The sequence below is a fragment of the Delphinus delphis genome, chromosome 4 (genome assembly GCF_949987515.2).
Source record: "Delphinus delphis chromosome 4, mDelDel1.2, whole genome shotgun sequence".
In the NCBI taxonomy this organism is placed as follows: Eukaryota; Metazoa; Chordata; class Mammalia; order Artiodactyla; family Delphinidae; genus Delphinus; species Delphinus delphis.
This window is the reverse complement of record NC_082686.1, coordinates 67,045,544-67,057,912: the sequence shown is the minus strand read 5'-3', so window position 1 is coordinate 67,057,912 and position 12,369 is coordinate 67,045,544. Positions and strand designations below refer to the sequence as shown.

The 12,369-nt window shown below is 43.2% G+C and overlaps 1 protein-coding gene across 11 annotated transcripts in view; it reads left to right on the top strand.

Annotated features, from left to right (window-relative positions):
- Positions 1–11,991, top strand: part of GOLGB1 (golgin B1) — an 85,607-nt gene extending 73,616 nt beyond the window's left edge. For 5 of the 11 annotated variants that reach the window (XM_060010746.1, XM_060010743.1, XM_060010742.1 and 2 more), the window contains 7 exons: positions 1,018–1,183; positions 1,385–1,522; positions 6,661–6,816; positions 8,158–8,255; positions 8,711–8,845; positions 10,213–10,318; positions 10,578–11,991. In XM_060010746.1, coding sequence (XP_059866729.1) covers positions 1,018–1,183; positions 1,385–1,522; positions 6,661–6,816; positions 8,158–8,255; positions 8,711–8,845; positions 10,213–10,318; positions 10,578–10,712 — 934 coding nt within the window. In that variant the 3' untranslated portion in view covers positions 10,713–11,991. The remainder of the gene's footprint in view (positions 1–1,017; positions 1,184–1,384; positions 1,523–6,660; positions 6,817–8,157; positions 8,256–8,710; positions 8,846–10,212; positions 10,319–10,577) is intronic. The other 6 variants (XM_060010744.1, XM_060010739.1, XM_060010737.1 and 3 more) reach the window with 4 other exon arrangements.
- Positions 11,992–12,369: the final 378 nt, after the last annotated feature.

The following is a 12,369-nucleotide window of genomic DNA, read 5'->3' as shown; positions in this document are numbered from 1 at the left end:
AGGACCATTTTACCTTACTTCTAGAGAGAAACAAAAAAGTCAGATGCAATTCAAATAAAATCTTATATTTTTAGGAAAAATTAGAGACATGGGTACTATTCAAAGTAAACAGATGCTGCAGAAATTTGATTACAATCCTACTGGTTTTTTTCAATCATAGTGTAGAAAGAAGTAGAACTAAAGAATATGGCAGAGAGGCAGTTTTTGATAGAACTATGCAAATTAGCTGGGGTCAAATAGAAGCTTCCCTCTTGGTCAAATTCAGGGGATAAATAAATATCAGCAGTTTATATTTGTTGAGTGATTGTGATATGCCAGGCTCTGTGTTTGGTACATGACATAAAGTATCTCATTTAATCCTCACACTAATCCTAAGGAATAGATCATTTATTTCCATTTTACCAGTGAGACTCAGAGAGATTGTTACTTTTACCCAGAGTCTCATGCCTAGTGTATGATAGAGCCAGCATTTGAACCCAGATCCTTCAGACTCTACAGTTGCATTCTCATAACCCTGATAGTATACTGCATCATGGCATCGCCTTTCTGAAGAATTACAGTGGTTTCCCATTGCTTAGAGTACGTTTTATTTAGCATGGTGTTCAATGCCCCACAGGGTCTGACTTCTTTCCTCTCCACCCTCATTTCCTGCCCTATCCACTCTATACACTACTACAACAATTCCAAAACTCACTATATATATTCATTCTTGTGCCTTTTGTTCTGTTTGCTCCCTGAACCTGGAATGCTTTTCCCTTTATGGAAACCTGCCTGACTCATTGTTCAGGATTCAGACCAAATGCCTGCTTTTCTTCCCCAATCCTGCCAGTTGCAATTCTTTTTTAAGTTCTACTCCATCATCTTGCTGCATAGTTCTGTTTATAACATAAATTTCTCTCTGGTTATGTATTTTCTTTACTACGTCTCTACAGCCCATAATACTGTTTTAAATATGCAATTATTCATCTTTGTCTCACAAGTATATTTTTGCCTGTGACTATTTCATGTGTTTTCTAGGATGGAGAAGAGTTCCTGGGAAATTCATGAGAGGAGGATGAAGGAGCAGTACCTTATGGCTATTGCAGATAAAGATCAGCAGCTCAGCCATCTGCAGAATCTTATGAGGGAACTGAGATCTTCTTCCTCCCCGACTGAGACCCACAAAATGCAGTATCAAAGACAGGTGAGTGATTTCAGCGCTGATTGCTACTCAGAGGTAACCACTACCCAGGAAACATCAGCTTCCTGCAAGCTAAGTGCCCATCTGCCACTATTAGGCAAACCATCTGATGACTTCCTATGAGGTGGGCAGGGTTTCTGGAAGGAAGGATTTAAGCATGAACAATGTTAAGAGAGAATTTCATCAGTGTTTGTATCCTGGCAGGCATCCCCAGAGACACCAGCTTCCCTAGATGGATCACAAAACCTAGTTTATGAGACAGAACGTCTTAGGACTCAGCTCAATGACAGCTTAAAGGAAATTCACCAAAAGGAGTTAAGAATTCAGCAACTGAACAGCAAGGTAGGTGTTTCCTGCTAGGCTGGAGTTCAATTTCTTGTTTCCATGACTAGAATCAAGAAGGTAAGTAGAATCTGGTTAAGCCTGGCTCTAGCTGTATTAGGGGACAGAAGCTTTACCTTTCTCAGAGCCTGGGTTGCTTACCCCAAAGCACTGCACACAGGGCCATTTCCTTTTCCTCACCCTTGGAGAGTCCTTGGGAGCGATTTGGAGAAACCCATTCAGTAAGAATAAAAAAGCCAACTCCTTAAGGGAGCCTTCCTCCCCAACATCATCTCCCCATCTGTATCACTTGTTAGTAATATTGAGTTAACTCCCCACAAATCCTCCAGCAAGTTTCTCTGTATTTCCCAATAGTGTGTAACAGGGAAGTCTCAGGAAAGAGGATTTTCATGTGTGATTAGATAACAGGGACAGAGGTGAGAGATCTGCTCTTCATTTCACTCCATTTGTAAGCTCCCTCATTGTGTATTTAATGTTCCGGAATTAAAGAAGCCAGCTTGCTTTTTCCCAAACCCCAGCCTTGCCACTCTAGACACTCTAGGGAAGCATGCTGAAGTAGAGGACCTCTTTCTATAGGGAAGAGCTGCTTTGCCATATGGTTCCTAGAGCAAAAGCCAAGGTAAGATAAAAAAAAGATTATTCTTGGTGCCTTCACATCTCTGTCTTCTCCCCTCATCCATTCTCTGGCTTCGCTTCTTCCTTCATCTGCTTCCCTTCCACCACCCTCTTATGAATTATTATACTCCTGTTGCTCTCTGACTAGTCAAAGTATTCTCTAGTGGCACCTCCTCTAGTTCTGCCTTCTTCAGAGGAAGCCAGCTAGGTAGTGTATGTTAGCACTGGAAGGGATTTAAGTAATCATTGAGACTCTGGAATCCAAAAATTAGCTTTGAGGAGGGCTATAAATATCCAAAAAATATATGCAGAATGGTGTGTGTGTGTGTAAATTTCTCATCACAAGAACTCAGGCATTCACCAAGGGATCTGTGATCCAAAAATGGTAAAGATCAGTAGGCTGTATCACAGATGAGGAAACTAAGGCCTAGAGGTATTAAGTAATTTGCCTGATGTGTTAGGAGGAGGTCAGACTGAGGTAAATATGATAATGTACATGGAAAAGCACAGTGCCTGGTTTATGTAGAAGGTACTTACTAAATGTTGTTAAATTCAACTAATTGACACTGAAGTATCAGAGACTGATAACACTATTAATTTTGGCAGAGAAATTTGCATTTTTTTAAGTAGGTTTGTTGATCAAAATGAATTGGTAAAATTGCAGACCCTTTTTGGGGAGGTTGTCTGGGAGTTTTTAGGGGGGCAGTGGGGAGACTCCAGAGCAGATCCTACCCAGTTCCTCTTCTAGCCTAGTCAGTTATTTCCAGAAAGTTCTGCCCTTCATAGCTCTGTAACACCTCCTCTTTCTAGAAACTATTCAATAGACCCCATCTCAACCTTTGTTATATTTGCCCTCCTGAACATTAGACTGTGAATCACTCTGGGCATTTGTCTTTTCCGGACAGTACTTTAAACTGCAATTCAGGGCTATTAGTAGATGATGAGGTCATTTTCGTGGACAGCAACTGAAACATTTTTCATGTAAATGTTTTACTGAAGTAAAACACCGAAAAGCACACAAATCACAAGTGCATCATGGTATATTTTCTGAAAGTGAAGACACCTGTATAAGCAGCACCCAGATCAAAAATCAGAACATACCAGAACCCCAGGAGTCCCTTGTGTCTTCTATTCACTACCACCACCTTAGAACTATGTATAAATGGATCATATCTTCTCTTTTGTTTGCTTCATTTATTTTGTGAGATTCATCCATGTTGTTATGTGTACTGTGATTTTTCTGTTCTCATGCTGTGTAGTATTTATTACATTGTAGGCATATAACAATTTCTCTATTCTGCTGTTAAAGAACTTTTGGGGTTTTCAGTTTTGAGCTATTACAAATAGTGCATATAGTTTTTTTTTTATAAAACAAGTAAAAGAGATTGAAACTATGTATTATGTAATACGTAATAAAGAATATAATTTGTTTTGAGAAACTTTAGTTTCAGTTACTTATATTTAAATACTGTGTTCTGGGTCATTATCAAAGTTATGTTTTCTTTAACAGCTTTATTGAGATATACTTCACATACCACTTAAAGTATGAGAAACACTGCATTAGATCACTTTCATTCTGGGTGAGAAAGAGTTCTTCCTTTAGAAATCAGCTGTAAGGAGGCATCTCCATCCCTAGGATTGGTTGTTCACTTATTTATCATTCATCAAAAACAAATAGCTGTTATCTGCCTTCTATAAGCCTGGCCATACATTAGGTATTGAGGATACACAGTGACCCCTCATGGAGCTAATTGGTGATATTAAAGCCTCACTCTAAATGGGTCCCAGCTAGCTAGGAGGACTGCTTCTTAGGTCCTAGCATGGGATGGTAGTAGATGGGCTGTCAGCATAGAATGTCTCCTCTCCAAGCCACTGCCCTAATTCTTCCCATGGATGCTCAGATTTTATATGTATCTCTGCTAGCATTGTTGGATATTTGTATGTAATGCAAACTTAAAACATGAAACTTAAAACTTAAAAACATGAGGGGAATGATTATTGGTATCCTGTAGTCTCTATTCCCTACTATTCTGTTTTTACAAGTATAGATATGGTGAAATACAGTAGCTTATGAGTTAGAGCAGAGGTCAGCAAACTTTTTCTTAAAGACTCAGTAAATATTTTGGGTTTGTAGGCCATACCATTTCTGTTACAACTACTCAGCTCTGCAGTTGTAGCACGGAAGCAACCACAGATGACACGTAAACAAATGGGGTGGTTATGTTCCAATAAAACCTTATTTACAAAGAAAAGGCAGGAACTTCCCTGGTGGTGCAGTGGTTAAGAATCCGCCTGCCATTGCAGGGGACACGGGTTCGATCCCTGGTCTGGGAAGATCCCGCATGCCGCAGCTCAACTAAGCCCATGCACCACAACTACTGAGCCTGTGCTCTAGAGCCTGCGAGCCACAACTACTGAGCCCAAATGCCATGACTACTGAAGCCTGCATGCCCTAGAGCCCTCATGCCGCAACTACTAAGCCCACGCTCCACAACTATGGAAGCCTGTGCACCTAGAGCCCGTGCTCCTCAACAAGAGAAGCCACGACAATGAGAAGCCCTTGCAGTGCAACTAAGAGTAGCTCCTACTCGTCATAACTAGTGAAAGCCCATGCGCAGCAATGAAGACCCAACACAGCCAAAAAAAAAAAAAAAAAAAGCAGTAGGCCCTGGCTCATAGTTTGCCAACCCCTAAACCACAGGGATCTACGTCTGTCCTAGACAGAACAGTACAGACATTACAAAAGGTGGTTTGTATGAGAGTGGCTTAAAAGCAGTTAGACTTCTTAAGTTATGGGAATTTTTGCTTCCAGTGAGTTTTACTGGTCTACCCTTTCTCCTCTAGATCTTCCAAGAAAAATGTGTTGGATTTTTTCAACACTGAGTGATTGGGGGGGGGGGTTGTTTTTTCATTTATTTGTTTGGTTTTTCTTGGTATGGTTTGGGCTGCTTACTGTGGCCAGGAAAGTTGACTTTCTTCTATATTAGGAGAGGACCATATTACTCCCTGTCTCAGAACCCAGTAGTTGTCATTGTACCCAGCTACCTTTGTTTTCCAATTAGTATTGCTTCTTAAACATTTATATTCTTTCCTTTACTAACTGTTCCCACCCCTGAAAAACCCTACAACCTACTTAAGTTCCCTTGCTGAATTCTCAGATGGGACACCATCAGAAAGCAGATGGCGCTCCAGACTTGGAATCAAGAACCATACTTGAGTCCTGGCCTGCCATCTTTTAGCCACATAACATTGGACAAGTCACCACTCATCTCTTTTTTGTCATTTGTAAGTGAAGATAGTGGTTCTTCCTCTAACTCTCTCAAATAAGATAATACTTTTGAAAGTGCTTTGTAAACTGAAAATTGCTCTTTAGAGGTAAGGTTATTTGTTGTGTTTTTCATTCTGGCTATGCAAATATTTTTGTTATACCACATGGATTTCTTGTTCTAATTTTCCATATGCATTAAATGTCCTTCCCAGTCAGAGTATCTCTAAAAAACTGTTTGTCCTTTCTCCTGTAAATGTTGATTCAACTTTTTTACACAGACATTAACCCAGAATACTTACAAAAGAGAATACTTGAGAAAAGACTGAATGTGCAGCCAGGTACACCAATTTCCTTTCACATAATGTACGTTATCCAACAAAAAGGTACTTCAGAGAGACATCTCTGTGGTTGTTAATGTATCTGGATGTTAATCATAACTAAAGCTTAAAATTTGACAGCCTGCAAGTGAGGAATTAGAATTATAGTTCCAGGAAAACCGAATTCAAGTCATTGGGTGGAAGCTACAATAGGTAAATTTTTTATTCAGTATGAAAAAGAAAAATATCTGTTTTTGACGTAAAAAATGGCTTGGGCTGCTGGACACATTCAAGGGAAGACAGAATTACTACCTGTTACTCATGCAGTAGAGGAGAGCCCTGACTTGAGTGACTGAAATGCTTCCCCCTGTGAGAGTTGATGCTCCCAATATAGTTTCTTACATACATAGGCATAGTAGGATTTATTCTGTTTCTCCCTCTTACCACCTGTTATCATTTTTACTTTCTCGGTAGCTTGTAACTGTCTACAGCATTGAAGAATCTGCCCAGGAATATTATTGTATGAATTTTTAGGTGATAGCTCTGTCTCCAGCCATATTGAGCTCTGAGGATTATAGTCATTTATTAGTAATCTCAACTTGGACCCAAGCTATTGCCTTTCTCCTTTTACAGGCCTTGGTTAGCCTATCCTGTTAGACTGCTTTTGGGTTTCTGCCTCCTAGTTATTCAGTTAATGTACTAGGCACCATAAGTAAAGTTTTTACCACTCTTCCAGAATTGTTTTCCTTTCTCAGTTGAAAAATTCTGAGTTTTCTCATGTTGGAGGAACACAGTGCTATTTTTGCTATTATTGAAAGAAAGGTCTTGCATAAAAAAATTTGATCCTTAAGACTTAGGACAGTTTGCCTACACACTGCTCGTGGTGAAACTAGTGAAACAGTCCTATGGGCTGGTGCTCATCCTCTCTCCTATTTCAGTTCTCTCAACTGCTGGAAGAGAAAAATACTCTTTCCATTCAGCTCTGTGACACCAGTCAGAGTCTCCGTGAGAACCAGCAGCACTACAGCGACCTTTTCAATCATTGTGCGGTTCTGGAGAAGCAGGTTCAAGAGCTGCAAGCGGTGAGTGAGAAGGTGAGAGGCTGGGAAGAGTGTTGGGAAATTGAGTGCAGATGATAAAGCGTAAAGCACAGCATCGAAGAGGTTGATGTCTTCAGGCTGAGGATTCATTAGGTGTGATGGAGACAGTGAGAGGAGAGGAGAGGAGGAATAAGGTCCAGGAAAAACTAAAGAGTGAACGGTAGGGGCTTCCCTGGTGGCGCAGTGGTTAAGAATGCGCCTGCCAATGCAGAGGACACGGGTTTGAGCCCTGGTCCGGGAAGATCCCACATACTGCGGAACACCTAAGCCCGTGCACCACAGCTACTGAGCCTGTGCTCTGGAGCCCGCAAGCCCCAACCACTGAAGCCTGCGCGCCTAGACCCCGTGCTCCGCAACAAGGGCAGCCACCACAATGAGAAGCCCGTGCACTGCAACGAAGAGTAGCCCCTGCTCGCCACAACTGGAGAAAGCCCGCGTGCAGCAACAAAGACCCAACGCAGCCAAAAATAAATAAATAAATAAATTAGTTTTTAAAAAGAGTGAATGGATTAGAAGGAAAAAGATGAGAGAGGTGGTGAGAGAGAAATCAAAAAGTGAGTGGGAAAAAAAAAAAAAGTGAGTGGGAAACAGTGATGACTGAGGCTTTTGGAAGGCTTTTTGCTTTAAGTAATAAGACAGCTGTAGGAAGATTTGGACCTGAGAAACAAAATAGGCAGAGCTGTTGACAGCAGTGGAGAGGAGAGGTTGTTGAAGTTGGAGGAGACTGAGAGTTAGGGTGGAGGTGAATAGGACATGGAAGGAAGAGGAGGGGTTGGGGAGGAGTTGTTGAATAAGGGAAGGAGCAGAGTAGCTTCTGGAATGTACATGAACCTCCACTAGAAGAAAGCAGATTTCAGTGGTAAGCCTTTAAACTTTTTTTTTTTTTTTTTTTTTTTGGGGGGGTACGTGGGTCTCTCACTGCTGTGGCCTCTTCCGTTGCGGAGCACAGGCTCCGGACACGCAGGCTCAGCGGCCATGGCTCACGGGCCCAGCCGCTCCACGGCATGTGGGATCTTCCCGGACCGGGGCACGAACCCGTGTCCCCTGCATCGGCAGGCGGACTCTCAACCACTGCGCCACCAGGGAAGCCCCTTAAGAGGAGAGATTCAAGAATGAGAATCTGAAGGAAAATCTAATAAAGAGTTTTATGTAGGAGATTAATCTATTAGAACAAAAGATTCTCACTTCTAAATCTGTACCTAAAGAGAGTGATAACGGAGGTATTCCTCTCCACATTTCTCTTTCTCTCCAATGCCTAAGTGAGTTCTCAGTTTGCCTAAGCACAGTTTCTTAACTGCTTTCATCACTGAATTACTAAACTTATTCTTCTTCTAGGGACCACTGAATATAGATGTTGCTCCAGGAGCTCCCCAGGAAAAGAATGGAGCTCACAGGAAGGGTGATCCTGAAGAACTGAGGGAGCCACAGCTAAGGTTGGGGAGGAGTTCTCAACCCCGGAGCGTGTGCTATGTCTGCAGAAATTGGGTGGTCATCGAGTTAGAACAGGAGTCCATTGTATGGATTTACTATGCCTTCTTATCTTACTGGCCTCACAGAATTAATGTGAGGATTAAAAGTGACAATTCTAATAACAAATTGTGTGTGAATAGTTTATACAGCAACCCCCCTGCCCCACACACACCTTACTAATGTTATGGTGTTCAAATGAAAGCTATTCAGTCAGTCCCTAAAATCTCTTAAAGCATTTCCTACAGCTTTAAGAGATTTTCCTACATCTCTTGACAGGTATGCTTTTAAAATATTCTTTGTGTTTGTACAATTTTCTATAAATTTTCATGCTTTATAACCTTATGAAGACTCCGGATCCCTTGTGTCAGCAACTATGTCCTGCATCTAGTGATGCTGTTGTTCTCCTTTTGTCCTGAAGCTTTTCTGAAGCCCAGCAGCAGCTGTGCAACACTAAACAGGAGATGAATGAATTGAGGAAGCTGCTGGAAGAAGAACGTGACCAAAAAGTGGCTGCTGAGGCTGCCCTCTCCATGGCCGAGGAGCAGATCAGGCGGTAAAGGGCTGAGGGACACAGCCTCTGTTCACTTCTGACCCTTTCTGATCATACTCATGTGCATTTCAGTGGCCAGACTTGGGAATAATTAGGATCTAATTCTAATTCTCACTACAGATGGGTGCTGTAGTGAGGGTAGGATCAAGACAAGCCCCGTTAATCCAAGCTCAGCCCCTCCGCAATTCCCTCTTTGGCCCTGATGCAGAATGGAAATTGAGGCAGCTAATCAAGCGCTGCCTCCCAGGCCTGGCGCTGCCGTTGTCGTGTTAGCACCTCATACGCACTCTGCAGTGCTTGTGGAACTCAGCAGACTTGCCATTTAAAAGCAGCTCACCAATACTTATAAACATCTCCTCCTTCCTCACCCTAGCCTGCAGAAGGTGACAGACTGACCTACACGGTACCAGACCATTCTGTCCGCATCAAGGCTGCCCCTGAAAAGCTTATCTTATGGAGGAACAGACACAGAAGGGGTCCTGTTCAGCCAGCCTGGCTCTCATGAGGAGAACAGGCAGGATGGAGCTAGGCTGGGCATGTTCAGTTTCTCTTTCCAGGCTCACAAATCAGATTAAAGTGTTCCTTCTCTCCTGGAGAAAAGTGTGGGCCCTGCCAAGAAAGTCCAGGAGTTTTAGGCTAATGGACATACCTTCACATGGAGGAAACATCAGGAGTAGAGTTCCATCCTCCCCACCACGATTAAAACGTGCATCCCTCTAGGCAAATGCTTGATCAAGTGTGCACTATGTTTACTCAGCCCCTTGATACATTTCTCATTTTTGTGAGAAACCATTGAGTGGATAAAGGCAGCTTCTTCACTAAATGGAGAAGTTCCAGTATTAAATAAATAAGCAAATCAGCAAAAAATGAAGCAGAAAGCAGTAGAGGCTGCCAGTTCAGTTTAATTGTAAGAACCCCACAAAAATCTTTCTTGGATGCTTTTGCCTATTAGCTTTTAATAAATGGAAAAAAAATTAATGAGCTTCTCTGAGTCAGGTATGGTGTAGCAGAGGTTTAGAGACACACCTGGGTTTTGAATTCTAGCTCTACATCTCACTAGCTGTGCCACCGTGGAAAAGTACTTTTACCTCCTTAAGCCTTTGAAGATAATAGCACCAACCTCAAACCTGAGGATTAGATGTATGTAAAGCATGTGATCCAGCATCTGATCCACAGTAGGCAGTCAATTCCTGGTAATTATTACCATCTCTACTGCTGCTGAAAGAAATCTGTCTGCCCTTACACTCCTTGCATGGGGGTGGGGCCGTGGGAGCAGCCCTTGCTGCAAGTCCCTTACCCTGCATCACATGACAAGAAGGCCATCAGCCTCTCATGCCGTGGACCAATGCCTCTTTTTTTTCTCAACACAGGTTGGAGCATGGCGAATGGGACTCTGCCCGGTCTCCTATCATTGGCTCCTGTGGCTCCCAGGAGCAGGCACTGTTAATAGATCTTACAAGCAACAGTTGTCGAAGGGTAAGAAGGGAGAAGGATAAAGAGAGGGTACTGTACTCTCAGACAGGGCTGGCTGTGTTGAGGGCAAGGGGTCAAGGAGGAGGAATGTGGGCCTGAGACTGGAAGGATATGGAAGGTTGGAAGAAACTAGTGGAAGCTGCCAAGTCGTTGGCCCCGAGGGGCTTTCTCTCAGGTTACCTCTTTTCTACAGTGGTTGGAGAAGGGAAAGGGACAGAACTCTATAGGGCAAAACTCTCTGACTTTCAAATTTTCCTTTCAGACCCGGAGTGGTGCTGGATGGAAGCGGGTCCTGCGTTCACTCTGTCATTCCCGGACACGGGTGCCACTGCTGGCAGCCATCTACTTTCTGATGGTTCATGTCCTACTTGTTCTATGTTTCACAGGCCATCTATAAACCTAGTTCTCACCTTTTGGATCACTCCCCTCAGAACTTGGAATTCCCTCACCTCTAGCATCAAAACCATCAATTCCAATGGAACAATCTTCCCACTTACAGGTCCTCTCTCCAACTCTCCACAGAAAGTGCCTGCAAAAAGAGGTGGATATGAGCACAGGTTAGAGCTGCAGGGACCAGTGAGTCTGCTTTCTTCTACTGTCCAGGACCTGACTCTTCCGCAAAATCTGAGGAGGCCCCACAGTTGGTTATTGAGCCCAATATTTGTTCAGATTTTGCAGGGCCCTGATCTTTTATGGTCCTATGAAAGATGCTGAGGAATGTCTTTCAGCCAGGAGGACGGTTCCAATAAACCTAATAATCAGAAGTCCAATATCATTTTGATTGATACTTTCTTTGTCTCATGTACCTTATATTTTGTCCTGCTTCAGAGGGAAGGTGAACCTGCCATAAACAATGGCAGGGGGAATGTTCTGGGGAACATTATCTTATAGGATATCTAATTAGGTCTCTGGCAAAATAGAGCCAGAATAGAAGAACTCCCCAGGGGTTTTAGCTGTTGGATCACAGGGGAGGATGGCATCGCTTTCCCTGGCTGTTCAGGCATAAGTGGAGTGAGAGTCATGGTCCTGGACTATAAGGTGAGGATCCCACTACTTATCCCTTCATCACATGTGTACTAAGGTATTAAGTGGCCTGTGCCTTTCCTTTCACTGAAAGGCAAGAGGAACTGGCTATGGACAGTGGGATTCAATTTTTGTCATTTGTGTGTTATCTGAATAAGCCTCGAATGTGGACCCTAAGACAGTACCCTAGGAACCAGTCCTAGGTGAGGCACTGACTCCCAGCCAGGGAGGTCTGACTGCTGTGACAACCACTCCTAGCTGCTTGAAGTACGAAGCTGCTTTGCTGTTGGTGACAGTTATTCCAGTTTCTCATTGCGTCGTCATCTGCCTTCTGCGGTAACAGAGAGCTGAGGAAAATGGAGGGAGATTATAGAGAAGACAAAATATTTAAATCCAAGCCTGAGAATGACAGCCGGGTTTGAATTCCGTTTGTGCCTATTCCCCAGCTCTCCTTTCTCCAACCCTTACCCGTTGGTTATTTTCTCATTTTGCACATGTTCCCTGCCTGCTCTCACCACCCAGAGAGGAGAGAAAACTGGTGGACGGACTGATCCGCTCTAATCCTTTGTTCTGTGGTGGCCAAATCATGGTCACAGCAACCCAGGAACTTTCCTGAACAACTGTAAAATAATAAAATTATTTTCAGAATGAAATACTGTGGTGGCGTGTAAATGCATGTATACACAGGTGCTTACATATATGTGTGTGCATGCTGAGGAGAGGAAGGTACATAGAGGAAGTAGGGATGGAGTAGCCAGGAATTACCATAGGAGTAGAAAGCTCTGCATATCCAGGCTTCATTCTCACTGGCCAGCGTCCGGCTGCTTGCGTCCTTCTAGCCTTAGCTGCTAGACCCCAGGGTGGTGAAGCAGAGTGAGGAAATTCCATCCTAATACTGAACCAAACAAGCTGGGCCTTAGGGCATGAGATTCATGCAGGTTTTTGCCTGGGCCTGGGAGAACTGTCTGGTGCATATTGAAAACATTTTGTCCCTAGGGATCCCTCTGGGTAGGAGTGCGGGAAGGGAAGTC